General features: G+C 43.6%; 1 protein-coding gene and 1 long non-coding RNA gene across 2 annotated transcripts; one reads left to right on the forward strand and one right to left on the reverse strand.

The window, feature by feature from the left end:
• Positions 1-8,545: 8,545 nt before the first annotated feature.
• Positions 8,546-10,604, forward strand: LOC139541028 (uncharacterized). Its single transcript, XR_011668308.1, has 6 exons — positions 8,546-8,660; positions 8,961-9,081; positions 9,398-9,439; positions 9,536-9,670; positions 9,757-9,842; positions 9,967-10,604. It is a non-coding gene; the product is annotated as an uncharacterized lncRNA (long non-coding RNA).
• amh (anti-Mullerian hormone) lies at positions 10,173-13,724 on the reverse strand. The gene is made up of 7 exons (XM_071345182.1): positions 13,235-13,724; positions 12,542-12,868; positions 12,270-12,439; positions 11,945-12,056; positions 11,749-11,857; positions 11,210-11,643; positions 10,173-11,117 (listed from the first exon to the last, which is right to left on the reverse strand). Exons 1-7 carry the CDS (start codon positions 13,365-13,367, stop codon positions 10,696-10,698), a joined length of 1,707 nt encoding a protein of 568 aa, XP_071201283.1. The 5' UTR covers positions 13,368-13,724; the 3' UTR covers positions 10,173-10,695.
• Between the last annotated feature and the right edge of the window lie 1,153 nt (positions 13,725-14,877).

Here is a 14,877-nt window from a genome sequence, read left to right on the forward strand (position 1 = left end):
CCTGCTAAAATCGGTTTCCTATTGAACATACTTCTTTCCGTAAGAAATATTATAGTTTGATTACATGTTAGGGTATCTGAGGAATAAGTAGAAACGCATTTTGACTTGTTGAAACAAAGTTTAGGGGTAGATTTTCGGACTCCTTTCTTTGTATGTTGAACGAGTGGATTACTCAAATCGATGGCGCCAACTAAACTGACTTTTTGGGATATAAAGAAGGATTTTATCTAACAAAACGACACTACATGTTATAGCTGGGACCCTTTGGATGACAAATCAGAGGAAGATTTTCAAAAAGTAAGTTAATATTTAATCGCTATTTGTGAATTTATGAAACCTGTGCCAGTGTAAAAATATTTTGATGTGGGGCGCCATCCTCAAACAATCGCATGGGATGCTTTCGCTGTAATAGCTACTGTAAATTGGACAGTGCAGTTAGATTAACAAGAATTTAAGATTTCAACTGATATAAGACACTTGTATGTACCTAAATGTTTAATATTCATAATTTTTATGATTATTTATTTGAATTGCGTGCCCTCCAGTGTCACCGGAAGTTGTCCGCTAGCGGGACGCCTAGGCTTAAGAATAACTAGCTTTAATGGCAAGAAGGCTAAATATGCATACTTTATGGGACACCATTTTCCATCAGCATTTTCATATTTTTTGACAACTAGGGTTCATAAAGGAAACACCAAGTGTACCTTTAACCATTTATTAGAAAAGTTTACAATGCATAGTCTTTGACACTCCCTGATCTCTTTCACCTGTCTTTGTGCTTGTCTACACCCCCCTCCAGGTGTCACCCATCTTCCCCATTATGCCCAGTGTATTTATACCTGTGTTCTCTGTTTGTTTGTTGCCAGTTCGTTTTGTTTATCAAGCCTACCAGTGGTTTTCCCCTTGCGCCTGTCTGTGGCTAGTTCCAGTTTTTTTTAGTTTTCCTGGTTTTGACCATTCTGCCTGCCCTGACCCTGAGCCTGCCTGCTGTTCTGTACCTTGTCACACCACACTGGATTATTGACCTCTGCCTACCCTGACCCTGAGACTGCCTGCTGTTCTGTACCTTTTGGACTCTGACCTCTGCCTGCCCTTGACCTGTCGTTTTGCCTGCCCCCTGTTCTAGTAATAAACTTTTGTTACTTTGACACTGTCTGCATCTGGGTCTTCCATAAAACATGATAGTCTTGGCATTAGTGCTCTGCTCTTTCAGGGTAGCTCACTGCCAGAGCAAAGCATCATATAAATATGATAAAATAACTACAGGCAGTGAGCACGATATTCTATACCAAATTCCCTGAAGGAAGAAACACAGAACCTAGACAAGTGTAGAATGGGGTGGTGGGATATCAGAAAACAGCAAGCATAGTGAGCAACACCTAGTTAGAGCAGCAATGCAATGGCAGCAAAAGACACCCGGCATCGAAGAAGCACATGTAGAACTTGTCAACTTAACTAGACTCCATCAGCATTTCCCAAACTCAGTCATCGGGACCCCAAGGAGTACACGTTTTGTTTTTTGCCCTAGCCGCCCTGGACTACATGCAAGTAGAGTGAATCTCATTGCTGTTAAACGCAGCACGAGGGAGAGCTCGGTTTATTGTTTAGAAATTGTATTGAAAAGTTTCTTATTTTTTGTTTGAACCTTTATTTAACTAGGCAAGTCGGTTAATCAAAAATTCTTACTTACAATGACGGCCTACCAAAAGGCCTCCTTCAGGGATGGGGGCTGGGATTAAAAATGTTAATATTTGACAAAACAAACATCACGACAAGAGAGACACCACAACACTACACAAAGAGAGACCTAGTAGCTCGCTAACTTTTAAGTTTGGCTCAAATGACATTTTATTTGTCACATGCTCCAAATACAACAGGTGTAGACCTTACCTTGAAATGCTTACTTACAGTTGAAGTCAGAAGTTTACATACACTTAGGTTGGAGTCATTAAAACTCATTTTTCAACCACTCCACAAATTTCTTGTTTAGAAACTATAGTTTTGGCAAGTCGGTTAGGACATCTACTTTGTGCATGACACAAATAATTTCCCCAACAATTGTTTAGACAGATTATTTCACATATAATTCACTGTATCACAATTCCAGTGGGTCAGAAGTTTACATACCCTAAATTGACTGTGCCTTTAAACAGCTTGGAAAATTCCAGAAAATGCTGCCATGGCTTTAGAAGCTTCTGATAGGCTAATTGACATCATTTGAATCAATTGGAGGTGTACCTGTGGATGTATTCCAAGGCCTACCTTCAAACTCAGTGCCTCTTTGCTTGACATCATGGGAAAATCAAAAGAAATCAGCCAAGACCTCAGAAAAAAAATTGTAGACCTCCACAAGTCTGGTTCATCCTTGGGAGCAATTTCCAAACGCCTGAAGGTACCACGTTCATCTGTACAAACAATAGTACGCAAGTATAAACACCATGGGACCACGCAGCCGTCATACCGCTCAGGAAGGAGACGCGTTCTGTCTCCTAGAGATGAACGTACTTTGGTGCAAAAAGTGCAAATCAATCCCAGAACAACAGCAATGGACCCTGTGAAGATGCTGGAGGAAACAGGTACAAAATTATATATAGCCACAGTAAAACGAGTCCTATATCGTCATAACCTGAAAGGCCGCTCAGCAAGGAAGAAGCCACTGCTCCAGAACCGCCATACAAAAAGCCAGACTACGGTTTGCAACTTCACATGGAGACAAAGATTGTACTTTTTGGAGAAATGTCCTCTGGTCTGATGAAACAAAAATAGAATTGTTCGGCCATAATGACCACCGTTATGTTTGGAGGAAAAAGGGGGAGGCTTGCATGCCGAAGAACACCATTCCAACCGTGAAAAACAGGGGTGGCAACATCATGTTGTGGGGGTGCTTTGCTGCAGGAGGGACTGGTGCACTTCAAAAATAGATGGCATCATGAGGAAAGAAAATTATGTGGATATATTGAAGCAACATCTCAAGACATCAGTCAGGAAGTTTAAGCTTGGTCGCAAATGGGTCTTCCAAATGGACAATGACCCCAAGCATACTTCCAAAGTTGTGGCAAAATGGCTTAAGGGCAACAAAGTCAAGGTATTGGAGTGGCCATCACAAAGCCCTGACCTCAATCCCATAGAAAATTTGTGGGCAGAACGACAGCCCGTAGCAGCATTGTGTAAAAATAAATAAATAAATAAATAAATGGGGGGGTTGTCAATTCCGCAACGCAGTTGGTATCAGTTGCTGGGACTGCTACTCTCTGTTTAATGATCTTGCCGACCAAGGCCGGGTCTGAGGAGCTATTTGGCGTAGCAGCTAACATAGCTGCTAGCTACCTGCCTATCAAGCTAGCAGGGTTAGCCATTGTGGCTGGGAGCAAGGATTGTCCCAGATTTGTGGCTGTCTAGATCTCTGCTGTTGTTGTTTTCAATCTGTAACTTGCCCTGTTTGGAACTACGAGAAGTAACAGCGTAACCTACGTTGCTAGCTACCATGACAAAGACCTAAGCTGGCGGTAGTAATGTTGAGGACAGTGGTGTCTCTCTATCACAGGTGAAGGATCTTTTAAACTAACAAAAAGAGTTCTACAAGCAGTTGTTGCAACAACAAGAAAATAGCTTCAAGTGTTTTGTCCAAATATTGGTGGAGTCAGTTAATAAAAGAATGGACGACCTGACTAGAGAGGTCCAGGACCTGAAGAACAGTTTGCAGTTCTCCCAGGGTCAGGTCGATGAGTTGAAACAGGAGAACAGCAAGATGGCAGCAATCTGTAAGTCTTTGAGAGAGGACATCAGTTCTGTGTGTGAATCCATGATAACAATGACAGAGAAATTAGATTATCTCGAGGGACAATCAAGGTGGGACAACATGGTTGTGGATGGAATTGCAGAATCTCCACATGAGACCTGGGCCGAGTCTGAGTGAGGGGAATGATCTCTGAGAAATTGAAGATGGACCACAGGAAGATTGAGGTGGAGCATGCCCACAGAACTGGAAAATACATCACCCGCCCAGGTGACAGGCCCAGGCCGATAGTGGTCAAGTTCCTGAGGTTAAAGGACAAGGTAGCTGTTCTGGAAAGAGCCAAGAACTTGAGAGGAACGTTTATCTTCCTCAACGAGGACTATCCTGAAGCTGTGTGCCAGAACAGGAAAGAACTTATCCCAGCCATGAAAGCTGCCAGAGCATGTGGGGACATTGCTTACATCTGCTATGACAGGCTCATTCTTCCTCCCAGAAGCCCGGCAGGGATGAGAGCACCAAGCCTATGGGTGACATAGCTCCAACCCCGCAGCACACACACCAATTGATTAATGGAGTGCTGAATGTATATTTTTTTCCTCTTGCTTTGTTTGCTCTTTTGCATATTATGTCTATCTCTGATAAGCTACTCAAGAAAGGGTTGAAATTAGCCAATATTAATATACAGTGCCTTCGGAAAAGGGGGACACCTAGTCAGTTGTCCAACTGAATGCCTTCAACTGAAATGTGTCTTCTGCATTTAACTCAACCCCTCTGAATCAAAGAGGTGCAGGGGGCTGCCTAGTCAGTTGTTCAACTGAATGCATTCAACTGAAACGTGTCTTCCGCATTTAACCCAACCCCTCTGAATCAAAGAGGTGCAGGGGGCTGCCTTAATTGACATCTACGTCTTCAGCGCCCAGGGGCAGAATGACAGATTTTTACCTTGTCAGCTTTGGGATTCGATCCAGCAATCTTCCGGTTACTGGCCCAACGCTCTAACCTTCAGACCCCTTGACTTTTTCAAAATGTTGTTACATTACAGTCTTATTCTAAAATTGATTAAATAAAACTATTTCCGCAGCAATCTACACACAATACCCCATAATGACAAAGTGAAAACAGGTTTTTAGAAATTTGTGCAAATTTATTTAAATTATAAATAACAGAAATACCTTATTTACATAAGTATTCAGACACTTTGCTATGAGACTCAAAATTGAGCTCAGGTGCATCCTGTTTCCATTGATCATCCTTGATGTTTCTACAACTTGACTTCGGTCCACCTGTGGTATATTCAATTGATTGGACATGATTTGGAAAGGCACACAACTGTCTATATAAGGTCCCACAGTTGACAGTGCATGTCAGAGCAAAAACCAAGCCATGAGGTTGAAGGAATTGTCCGTAGAGCTCCGAGACAGGATTGTGTCAAAGCACAGATCTAGGGAAGAGTACCAAAACATTTCTGCAGCATTGAAGGACCCCAAGAACACAGTGGCCTCCATCATTTTTAAATGGAAGAAGTTTGGAACCACCAAGTCTATTCCTAGAGCTGGCCGCCTGGCCAAACTGAGAAATCGGGGAGAAGGGCCTTGGTCATGGAGTTGACCAAGAACCCGATGGTCACTCTGACAGAGCTCCAGAGTTCATCTGTGGAGATGGGAGAACCTTCCAGAATTACAACCATCTTTGCAGCACTCCACCAATCAGGCCTTTGTGGTTGAGTGGACAAACGGAAGCCACTCCTCAGTAAAAGGCACATGACAGCCCGCTTGGAGTTTGCCAAAAGGCACCTAAACCGAAACAAGATTCTCTGGTCTGATGAAACCAAGATTGAACTCTTTGGCCTGAATGCCAAGCATCGCGTCCGGAGGAAACCATGCATTATCCTTACGGTGAAGCATAGAGGTGGCAGCGTCATGCTGTGGGGATGTTTTTCAGTGGCAGGGACTAGTCAAGATCGAGGCAAAGATGAATGGAGCAAAGTACAGAGAGATCCTTGATGAAAACCTGCTTCAGAGTGCTCAGGACCTCAGACTGGGGCGATGGTTCACCTTTCAACAGGACAACAAACCTAAGCACACAGCCAAGACAACGCAGGAGTGGCTTTGGGACAAGTCTCTGAATGTCCTTGAGTGGCCCAGCCAGAGCTCGGACTTGAACCCGATCTAACATCTCTGGAGAGACCTGAAAATAGCTGTGCAGCAACGCTCCCCATCCAACCTGACAGAGTTTGAGAGGATCTGCAGAGAAGAATGGGAGAAACTCCCCAAATATAGATGTGCCAAGCTTGTAGTGTCATAACCAAGAACACTCAAGGCTGTCGTTGCTGTCAGAGGTGCTTCACCGAATTACTGAGTAAATGGTTTGAATACCTATATAAATGTGATATTTCAGTTTTAAAATACACTGCTCAAAAAAATAAAGGGAACACTTAAAAAACACAATGTAACTCCAAGTCAATCACACTTCTGTGAAATCAAACTGTCCACTTAGGAAGCAACACTGATTGACAATAAATTTCACATGCTGTTGTGTAAATGGAATAGACAAAAGGTGGAAATTATAGGCAATTAGCAAGACACCCCCAATAAAGGAGTGGTTCTGCAGGTGGTGACCACAGACCACTTCTCAGTTCCTATGCTTCCTGGCTGATGTTTTGGTCACTTTTGAATGCTGGCGGTGCTTTCACTCTAGTGGTAGCATGAGACGGAGTCTACAACCCACACAAGTGGCTCAGGTAGTGCAGCTCATCCAGGATGGCACATCAATGCGAGCTGTGGCAAGAAGGTTTGCTGTGTCTGTCAGCGTAGTGTCCAGAGCATGGAGGCGCTACCAGGAGACAGGCCAGTACATCAGGAGACGTGGAGGAGGCCGTAGGAGGGCAACAACCCAGCAGCAGGACCGCTATCTCCGCCTTTGTGCAAGGAGGAGCAGGAGGAGCACTGCCAGAGCCCTGCAAAATGACCTCCAGCAGGCCACAAATGTGCATGTGTCTGCTCAAACGGTCAGAAACAGACTCCATGAGGGTGGTATGAGGGCCCGACGTCCACAGGTGGGGGTTGTGCTTACAGCCCAACACCGTGCAGGACGTTTGGCATTTGCCAGAGAACACCAAGATTGGCAAATTCGCCACTGGCGCCCTGTGCTCTTCACAGATGAAAGCAGGTTCACACTGAGCACATGAGCACATGTGACAGACGTGACAGAGTTTGGAGACGCCGTGGAGAACGTTCTGCTGCCTGCAATATCCTCCAGCATGACCGGTTTGGCGGTGGGTCAGTCATGGTGTGGGGTGGCATTTCTTTGGGGGGCCGCAAAGCCCTCCATGTGCTCACCAGAGGTAGCCTGACTGCCATTAGGTACCGAGATGAGATCCTCAGACCCCTTGTGAGACCATATGCTGGTGCGGTTGGCCCTGGGTTCCTCCTAATGCAAGACCTCATGTGGCTGGAGTGTGTCAGCAGTTCCTGCAAGAGGAAGGCATTGATGCTATGGACTGGCCCGCCCGTTCCCCAGACCTGAATCCAATTGAGCACATCTGGGACATCATGTCTCGCTCCATCCACCAACGCCACGTTGCACCACAGACTGTCCAGGAGTTGGCGGATGCTTTAGTCCAGGTCTGGGAGGAGATCCCTCAGGAGACCATCCGCCACCTCATCAGGAGCATGCCCAGGCGTTGTAGGGAGGTCATACAGGCACGTGGAGGCCACACACACTACTGAGCCTCATTTTGACTTGTTTTAAGGACATTACATCAAAGTTGGATCAGCCTGTAGTGTGGTTATCCACTTTAATTTTGAGTGTGACTCCAAATCCAGACCTCCATGGGTTGATAAATTTGATTTTCATTGATCATCTTTGTGTGATTTTGTTGTCAGCACATTCAACTATGTAAAGAAAAAAGTATTTAATAAGAATATTTCATTCATTCAGATCTAGGATGTGTTATTTTAGTGTTCCCTTTATTTTTTTGAGCAGTGTATATAACACAGAATAATCACGTTTGACTGCACTGGGACTTTAAACAAACAAACTGTACTACTCCTCTAGGCCATATGCTGTAGTCATGTTTTTGATTAAACTGTATAGTTTAGACATGTGGATGATGATAATGTTTTGGATTGTGGCTATATCTAATGGTTGGAGAGCACTTTGTTGTTATAATTAACACATTGCAGATATTATCATAGGCTACTGCCTTGGCTGCAGTTTGTACACCATACATGTGATAATTATGTCTCCATTACTGGGCGTTACAGGTTAGCTTATGCAAAACGCAGCTATAGATTTTTCAACTAACCTGCTCTTGGTGATACTGTCTTCGTTCTCGAATTGGAGGAAAAGGCTACCTTATAAATGTCCGTTTCCAGTTGCAGGAGGTTCTACAAAAACCAAAGAGAACCTAGAATTGTTAAATTCATGTGTTGCACTACGCAAAGAGGTTCCTTGTGTAACAGGGTTGGTTATGTTTCCACTTGCCACTGCAGACATACAGTGGGGAGAACAAGTATTTGATACACTGCCGATTTTGCAGGTTTTCCTACTTACAAAGCATGTAGAGGTCTGTAATTTTTATCATAGGTACACCAACTGTGAGAGACGGAATCTAAAACAAAAATCCAGAAAATCACATTTGTATGATTTTTAAGTAATTAATTTGCGGTCATTTTGGTGAACGGGTGGGTGTACTTAATAAACTGGCCACTGTGTACGGCACTTGTTAGATATCGGGGGCATCCTGGGATGTGCGTTTGTATGTTATTGCTGTAAGAGATGAGTTAGGTAGCATGCTCTAATTGTAATGGTCGCATTTTCTAACTGCTAATTCACAGGTATTTCCATGCTAACAGACGAATCTACAGCCATCAATATACTGTTGTCCTGCACAGCTGATGTACTTCCTTGTGTCTATTGTCAGGTACTTACATTTATTGTATTTTGTACTATGTTTGTCGTTGTTATGATTTTTTTAATGACAAAAACCCAGTCTGATAATTCATGCAAGTGACGTAATGCCCTTTAATAGAAACATAGTTATCACATCTCTGGCATACTAACTGTAACTATACTGCCTATTTCACCTCACCATAGCCGACAATGACACACTTCAAAGATCGGGATCATATCAGAATGGTATGGTGTTTATGAGGGTGGCCAGGCCATAGCATAGTCTGTAGCAGCAATCCCTCCAGTGATGTATTTTTATTTTTGTCATAAGCTCTCAGCTGTGCCTGCCTGTCAGGGACCACGTCATCTGAAGCAGGGCAGGCTATAAGACACTTTCCGACACCAGTGAACGGAAATCACTTGCTTTCCATAGGAGAAAAAGGTCAACCCAGGTAAGACTCAATCTGTCATGTATGGGTTTTTAAAGGTTTGCATTATAATCTAGTTTGGGAATCATTTATTTGACAAAGACTATCTGTTTGTATATTACTCTTCCTCTGTTGATTCAGCAAGATGTCTATTTCTAGCAATGCTACATGGTCTATGCCACATATGCTTTAAATCGGACTGAACATGTCCACTGCCTCAGCATAAACATGCAATGTAACCCAATGCACGTGTGTACTCAGCTCTATCCTTGTACACAATGTGTTAGTAGTCTTTAAATATCTTGCAGTAGCAAAACCTCAATATTACCTGACTTTACAGGACGCAACAGACCCAGAACATTATCATCTGAGAGCCTCGGCAGTAATACAATCCTTTTCCAATATATTTACATTTCTACATTCAGTGATAATATATTTTGTCCCATGTTGACTTATTACTCTCTCCGTTTACCTCTAGTGTCATATGAACGCATTTTGTCCATCCAAAATTTGAGTGAGGTTGAGAACCCATGGAAAAGCATTACTTTGAACCGTTGCATAGTGTTAGCCATCATCATTGTGCTTGTGAGCTCCGGCGTGAATGAAGTACATGGTGAGTGTTGAAACATTGTGAAACATTTGTCCATTTCTCATAACCTCAATGCACACAGACTAGCTCATGCGTCTGTTGTGGTTTAGATGCTCTGGATGTACTTCTAGAGGAGAATGATCTTACTCAGATGTTACTTGGAGGCACCGGTCTACAACCAGACGGCACAGCTCAGGTATCATAGCTTATTTTCTTCACGTGTCCCTCTTAGAACTAACACAGTGAATAACAAATAATTACGTGCTCGGCTTTGGAACCTTATGTAATGATCCTGGGTGTTTCCTGTTCTCTCACTGCAGCCTGCAGCCTCTCTGTGGGACAGCTTGCTGAGTTGGGGATCAGACGATGGAAGAAAAGGAAATCCAAAGAGAAGAGGGGGAATCTTGAGGATCAGAAATAGAGATGTGTCTGACAAAGGGCTGTTAAAGGAATGATAGAGCGATAACATGATGGAGAATGGTAAACGAGGGGAAAGAGGAGGATCGTACAACAAAATAGGAAAACATTTTCTGAAGGAATAATCAAAGTGTGTTTATTATATTGAAATAAGGATATATTGTAGTTAAAATGTTACTACTGTAAAAAAAAGTGCATCACAATGATCTTAAATGCACCATACAGTCTTATCTGATCATGCATAATCTGTTTGCATAAATGTTCTTCATATTTAAAGGGTATACAGAAATCAATAAGATTAGCTGGTTTCTATCTCGTATTTGATGATCAATATATTCTTTCAGCCTTCAATATGATCATGTGGTGCAAATTGATAATGCACAAATTGTATTTGAAAGATCCAATATGTGCACTGTGCCAATGAGTTTTCTATTTACATAGCTGAGTGACAAAATGTGTATTAAATCAGCTAATATTGTGGAGAACTAGATGTGATAATGTATTTACAATAAACAAAATAAATGCACTCGATGACCTAAAACATGCAATTCTACTTGACTTTTATTGAGTAATGGTGCAACAATGCACGTGCCCTGGCCCTTTAATACCAATCATTGCACCACATGGAGGAGTCAGCGGCATCCACACTCCTTGGCCACCATGTTTGGTTTGTAGCAGATATTGGTTCCATGCTCATCCAACTCCACCACCTTGAGGTCCTCATAGTCCACAGGCACACAGCAGGGTGAGCGCTCCAGGGCCAGGCCACTCTGGATGTGGCTGTTAAGCAGGATAGCATGGTTATTTCCGTTGGTCAGGGGAAAGCTGCAGACTCCCTGGCAGTTGTAGATGGTGGCCTCAGGAGGAGACAGCAGGTATTTCTCCAGGGACACGGTGAGACTGTGCAGCCGACAGAGGTGCCGGTTCCCTGGGCCCTTCTGGCCTGCTCTGGTGGCCCGCTGCCCCCTCTCCACATCCCAGGCTCCCACTACTGTCTGCAGGGCTTTCAGCAGAAGCAGGGCTCGGTACTGCGTCTCACTGGGGCTCCCAACACCTATGTGAGTGAAAGAAAAAAAGGTTTAAATGACTTAGCAATTAAATTAATTCCCAGACATTTATCATGAATTTACATTGAGGCCTGCTCACCTGCTGGTGCTTCCTCGCCCTCTTTAGGAAGGACACAGAGTTCCTGGAGTCTCCTCAGTCTGTCCATCCCTGCTTTGCCCACCTCCTCCGCCCTCATCTGGACCAGAACCTCCTCCAGCCTCTGCCTGAGCACCTCCAGTAGGGCGGGCTGCAGGGACAGCTCCCCGCGATGCCCCTGGAGCACAGAGCCCTGTGTGGGGAAAGAGAACAGGGTGGGAGCTGAGGAGTTGAGCAGCCTGGCAAGGAGGGTCTCACTGGACGACACCCCAAGGGACAGGGGGGGAAGAGAGTCCAGAGAGTACAGAGGGACCGAAGCAGCCCATGGTTGTGACTGCGTCTGTGGTGGCATGACGTCACTGAGGAACTTCTGCAGCTCACACAGAAACGTGTAGGTCCCAGAGGGAGCAGGGGAGGGACTCAGCTTTTCTGTCACTCTGAGGAAGACAATTACACTCATTTAAGAATCTCTATGGCTTCAATCACTTAAAGAAAAAGACAGTAATAGGTGCCGCATTTGAAAAAAGACAAAGCTAACTGACCTTTCATCAGTTCCTCTATTCGTTGAGAAAAGCACCAGGGGAATGACACTGACATCACTTCTTGTTCCGTCACCAATCAGGATACCTCGTAGTTCAGAAAGCTTTTGTCCTGCCGAAAGGTGAATAATCTTGAGACATGCTGATGGAAGGAAAGCATATTAACTTGAACGCGATAAGCTGTATACGATGTTATTACCTGTCTCTGGTGTTTTTGTGTCAACATTGAATCTCCATTTCAGTTGACTTTTGCCCTCGGGTTGCTTTCCTGTTAGGATGAGGAACTGTGTTCCTTCTGAAATGCATACTGTCTGGGAGAAGTGGGAAAAGGTGGACACTTTGCTTCTTGAAAGCACAATATCTTGAAAACTTGACAGCTGACATACAAAACATTTGCGACTGTATCAACAGTGGACTTTTCCTTTAATGGTCTATAAACATCATGGTAAGACAAGACTTGTAAAATGTGAGAGACAAGTAAGAAGTTCAGGAATGTTGTTCTTGAGCAGGTAATGAATTCAAACCTGTTTGTAAGGCTGCAGAGAGTGACTGGTGAAAGTGATGGCACCGAGCGCTCCTGTTCTGGGGTTTCTAAAGGCAAGGAGCAGTATGGGCTTGATATTGGAGAGGGGAGGCCGGGGGAGGTGGAGGGTCAACACAAGACCCCCTCCCTCCACTTCACCCTCCATGAGCTCTGATAGACAAGACATAACATCCCATTTCAGTACATTCAGAATCATATCCATATCTGTGCCATACCTTCAAAGCTGAAATCTGGAAAGAGACAAAAATGTACCTTTGGTTGGGTGCCAAACATGTAGCCCATGTTTCTCTTTTTTGGCTTCTTCAGCTAGTGTGGATAAGGCAGGTACTGGAGCACCATCAGAGTGTGAGCAAACGCCAAATCGAGTCAAATCCTCCTTTCTCAGGTTGCTTTCCTGGCCCCAACCTCCACGAAGTGCTGAAAGCATATCCTCAATAACCTCTCCATGAGACGGTATCCTTCCGAAACATGGAGTGTCCCCAGGTAGGTGAGGAGCGCTGGGATGGGAGTTTATGGTCTCCTTCACTGTTAAGGCATTCTCTCCCAAACCTTTTCCAACCTCCATTGAACTGTTGTCTCCTTGGATGAAAGAACAGACTAAATGTAGTCACAGAAGGCAGTATTCCCATAACAATATTTGGACAAATGTTTAATTTGATGGCCAAAAGATGATGACCTTATTCAGAGATGAAATTGCATCATTCACAATTTGATAAATTAAGTTACAGAAAATTCTAATAAGCAGTTAGTTAATGCAATTAACAAATAGAGCACAAAGTAAAAACTGTACATTACAATGCATACAATATTTTCTTGCAAATGCTAATGAATCCATGTATGGTCACAGCTATGGCCAGGTCCCAGGCATACAGATTCATATCAAGGCAACAAGTTACAAACAGCAGTACGGACAGTGTAATTGGGATGGTGAATAGTGTGACTGACCTGGCCCTGTTCCTGGGTGGTCTGGCGTGGGGTCCTCCTGACACCGGCTGTCACTCAGTCTGCCCTGGTGTGGCAGAGTGACCATTGTGCTGGGCAGCAGCAGTATCAAGCAGAATATGCACCATAGCCTCATAGTAACCCTGTCTGTCCAGTCACGTCTGGATCGAACACTTGTTTTGGGTCAGGTCAGCGAGGGAGATGGGTTTTATGTAGTACACCGCCCCTCTTTCAGCTAAGGAGGACAGGCTGCCAAATACGCAGCTCATACTATGTGATGTGTCCTTGAGAAACTATCCTATGTTGTAAGATGTGGAGGGACAGTGAATGCTGCGAATACTACGGTGGGTTGAGATAAGGCTAGGGAAAGGAAGCACAAGACAGACAATGGAGTGTTTTGTGTGTGGCAGACAGACACCTGCCCTCCCTGTGGGTGAGAAAAGACTGGAGATTGAAGCACCTCAAAAAAGGGAGGATGTTTGAAGGAGACAGAAAAACCATGCGTGTAATGACATTTCTATAAAGGCCTTTCATAGGTAACGTCTGGTCTATTACAGTATATCAACACTATCTTATTGCTTCTGTGTCCTGCCATTTCTTACATAGTTCTTCTTCAGGGATGATCAACTAGATTCAGCAGCGAGACAAAATATACACAAATTACGAAATCATTTGTAGACTGCAAATTGACCGCAAGAAGCCCAAACAGGTATATTTGATTAAAACATGCTAATTTCACACTTTGCGTAGGAATACTTTACAGACTTCCAAAATAATAAATACAAGAAAATGCTTAGGAAACTTGGGGGCCAAATTCGGCCCACCAGTTGTCCTCATAAAAGTAGCCATTTGTGATGCAATTCTAAGGATGCGATTGCAAATTGACGATTGATTACAGACACGTTGGCTTTAAAAAGTTCTCTCAGCAGTTATTGGACGAAGTACAGTGATGGAATAGGGATGTGCTGCATGCCAGATGAATACAGAACAAGTGTTGGCTAAATAAGAGCTCTTGACAGATTAAAGGATCTATGGACAGACTATGAGATGCTGCTGTTGAGACTTCTCGGGTTGAAAAGTGCCTCACGGCCTTGGTTTCATGGAGAAATCCAACAGCTGCAGCTTTGTTTTGCACACGATCAAGGTCGTTCAGTTCAGTCTGTCCTGCTTGGTGGACAACAGCGCCAAGTGATAAAGTCAAGGATTCACAAATCATCCACTAAAAATTACAAGAATTGTTTATCATTTCTAATGGCTTGAAAACATGCACGTAACATTGCAGAACACTATTTCAGAGAGTATTCATAAAGATGACATTGAATGTTGAATTATTCCCCAATAGTGGACATTTTGGACTTAAATGTGTATTCCCCACTAAAGACAGAACTGAAGAACAATTCTCAAAACACTACTGTCCATCTTTGGTCAAAACCATGATAAGCCTAGCTTTAGTACAGAATGTACCAGAACTACCATAATGATATTAGAAAAATGACACTCATCCCACCCCTACATAGTCTGAATCCTTCACTGATAACAAACTAAAATATCATGCACCATATACAAATCCAAATTTTTTGGGAATAAAAAGCCTAAATAAAACCACATTTTCAACATGCAAAATATCACCAATAAGCAGAGATGCA

This window comes from Salvelinus alpinus, chromosome 16, assembly GCF_045679555.1.
Source record: "Salvelinus alpinus chromosome 16, SLU_Salpinus.1, whole genome shotgun sequence".
Taxonomy (NCBI): Eukaryota; Metazoa; Chordata; class Actinopteri; order Salmoniformes; family Salmonidae; genus Salvelinus; species Salvelinus alpinus.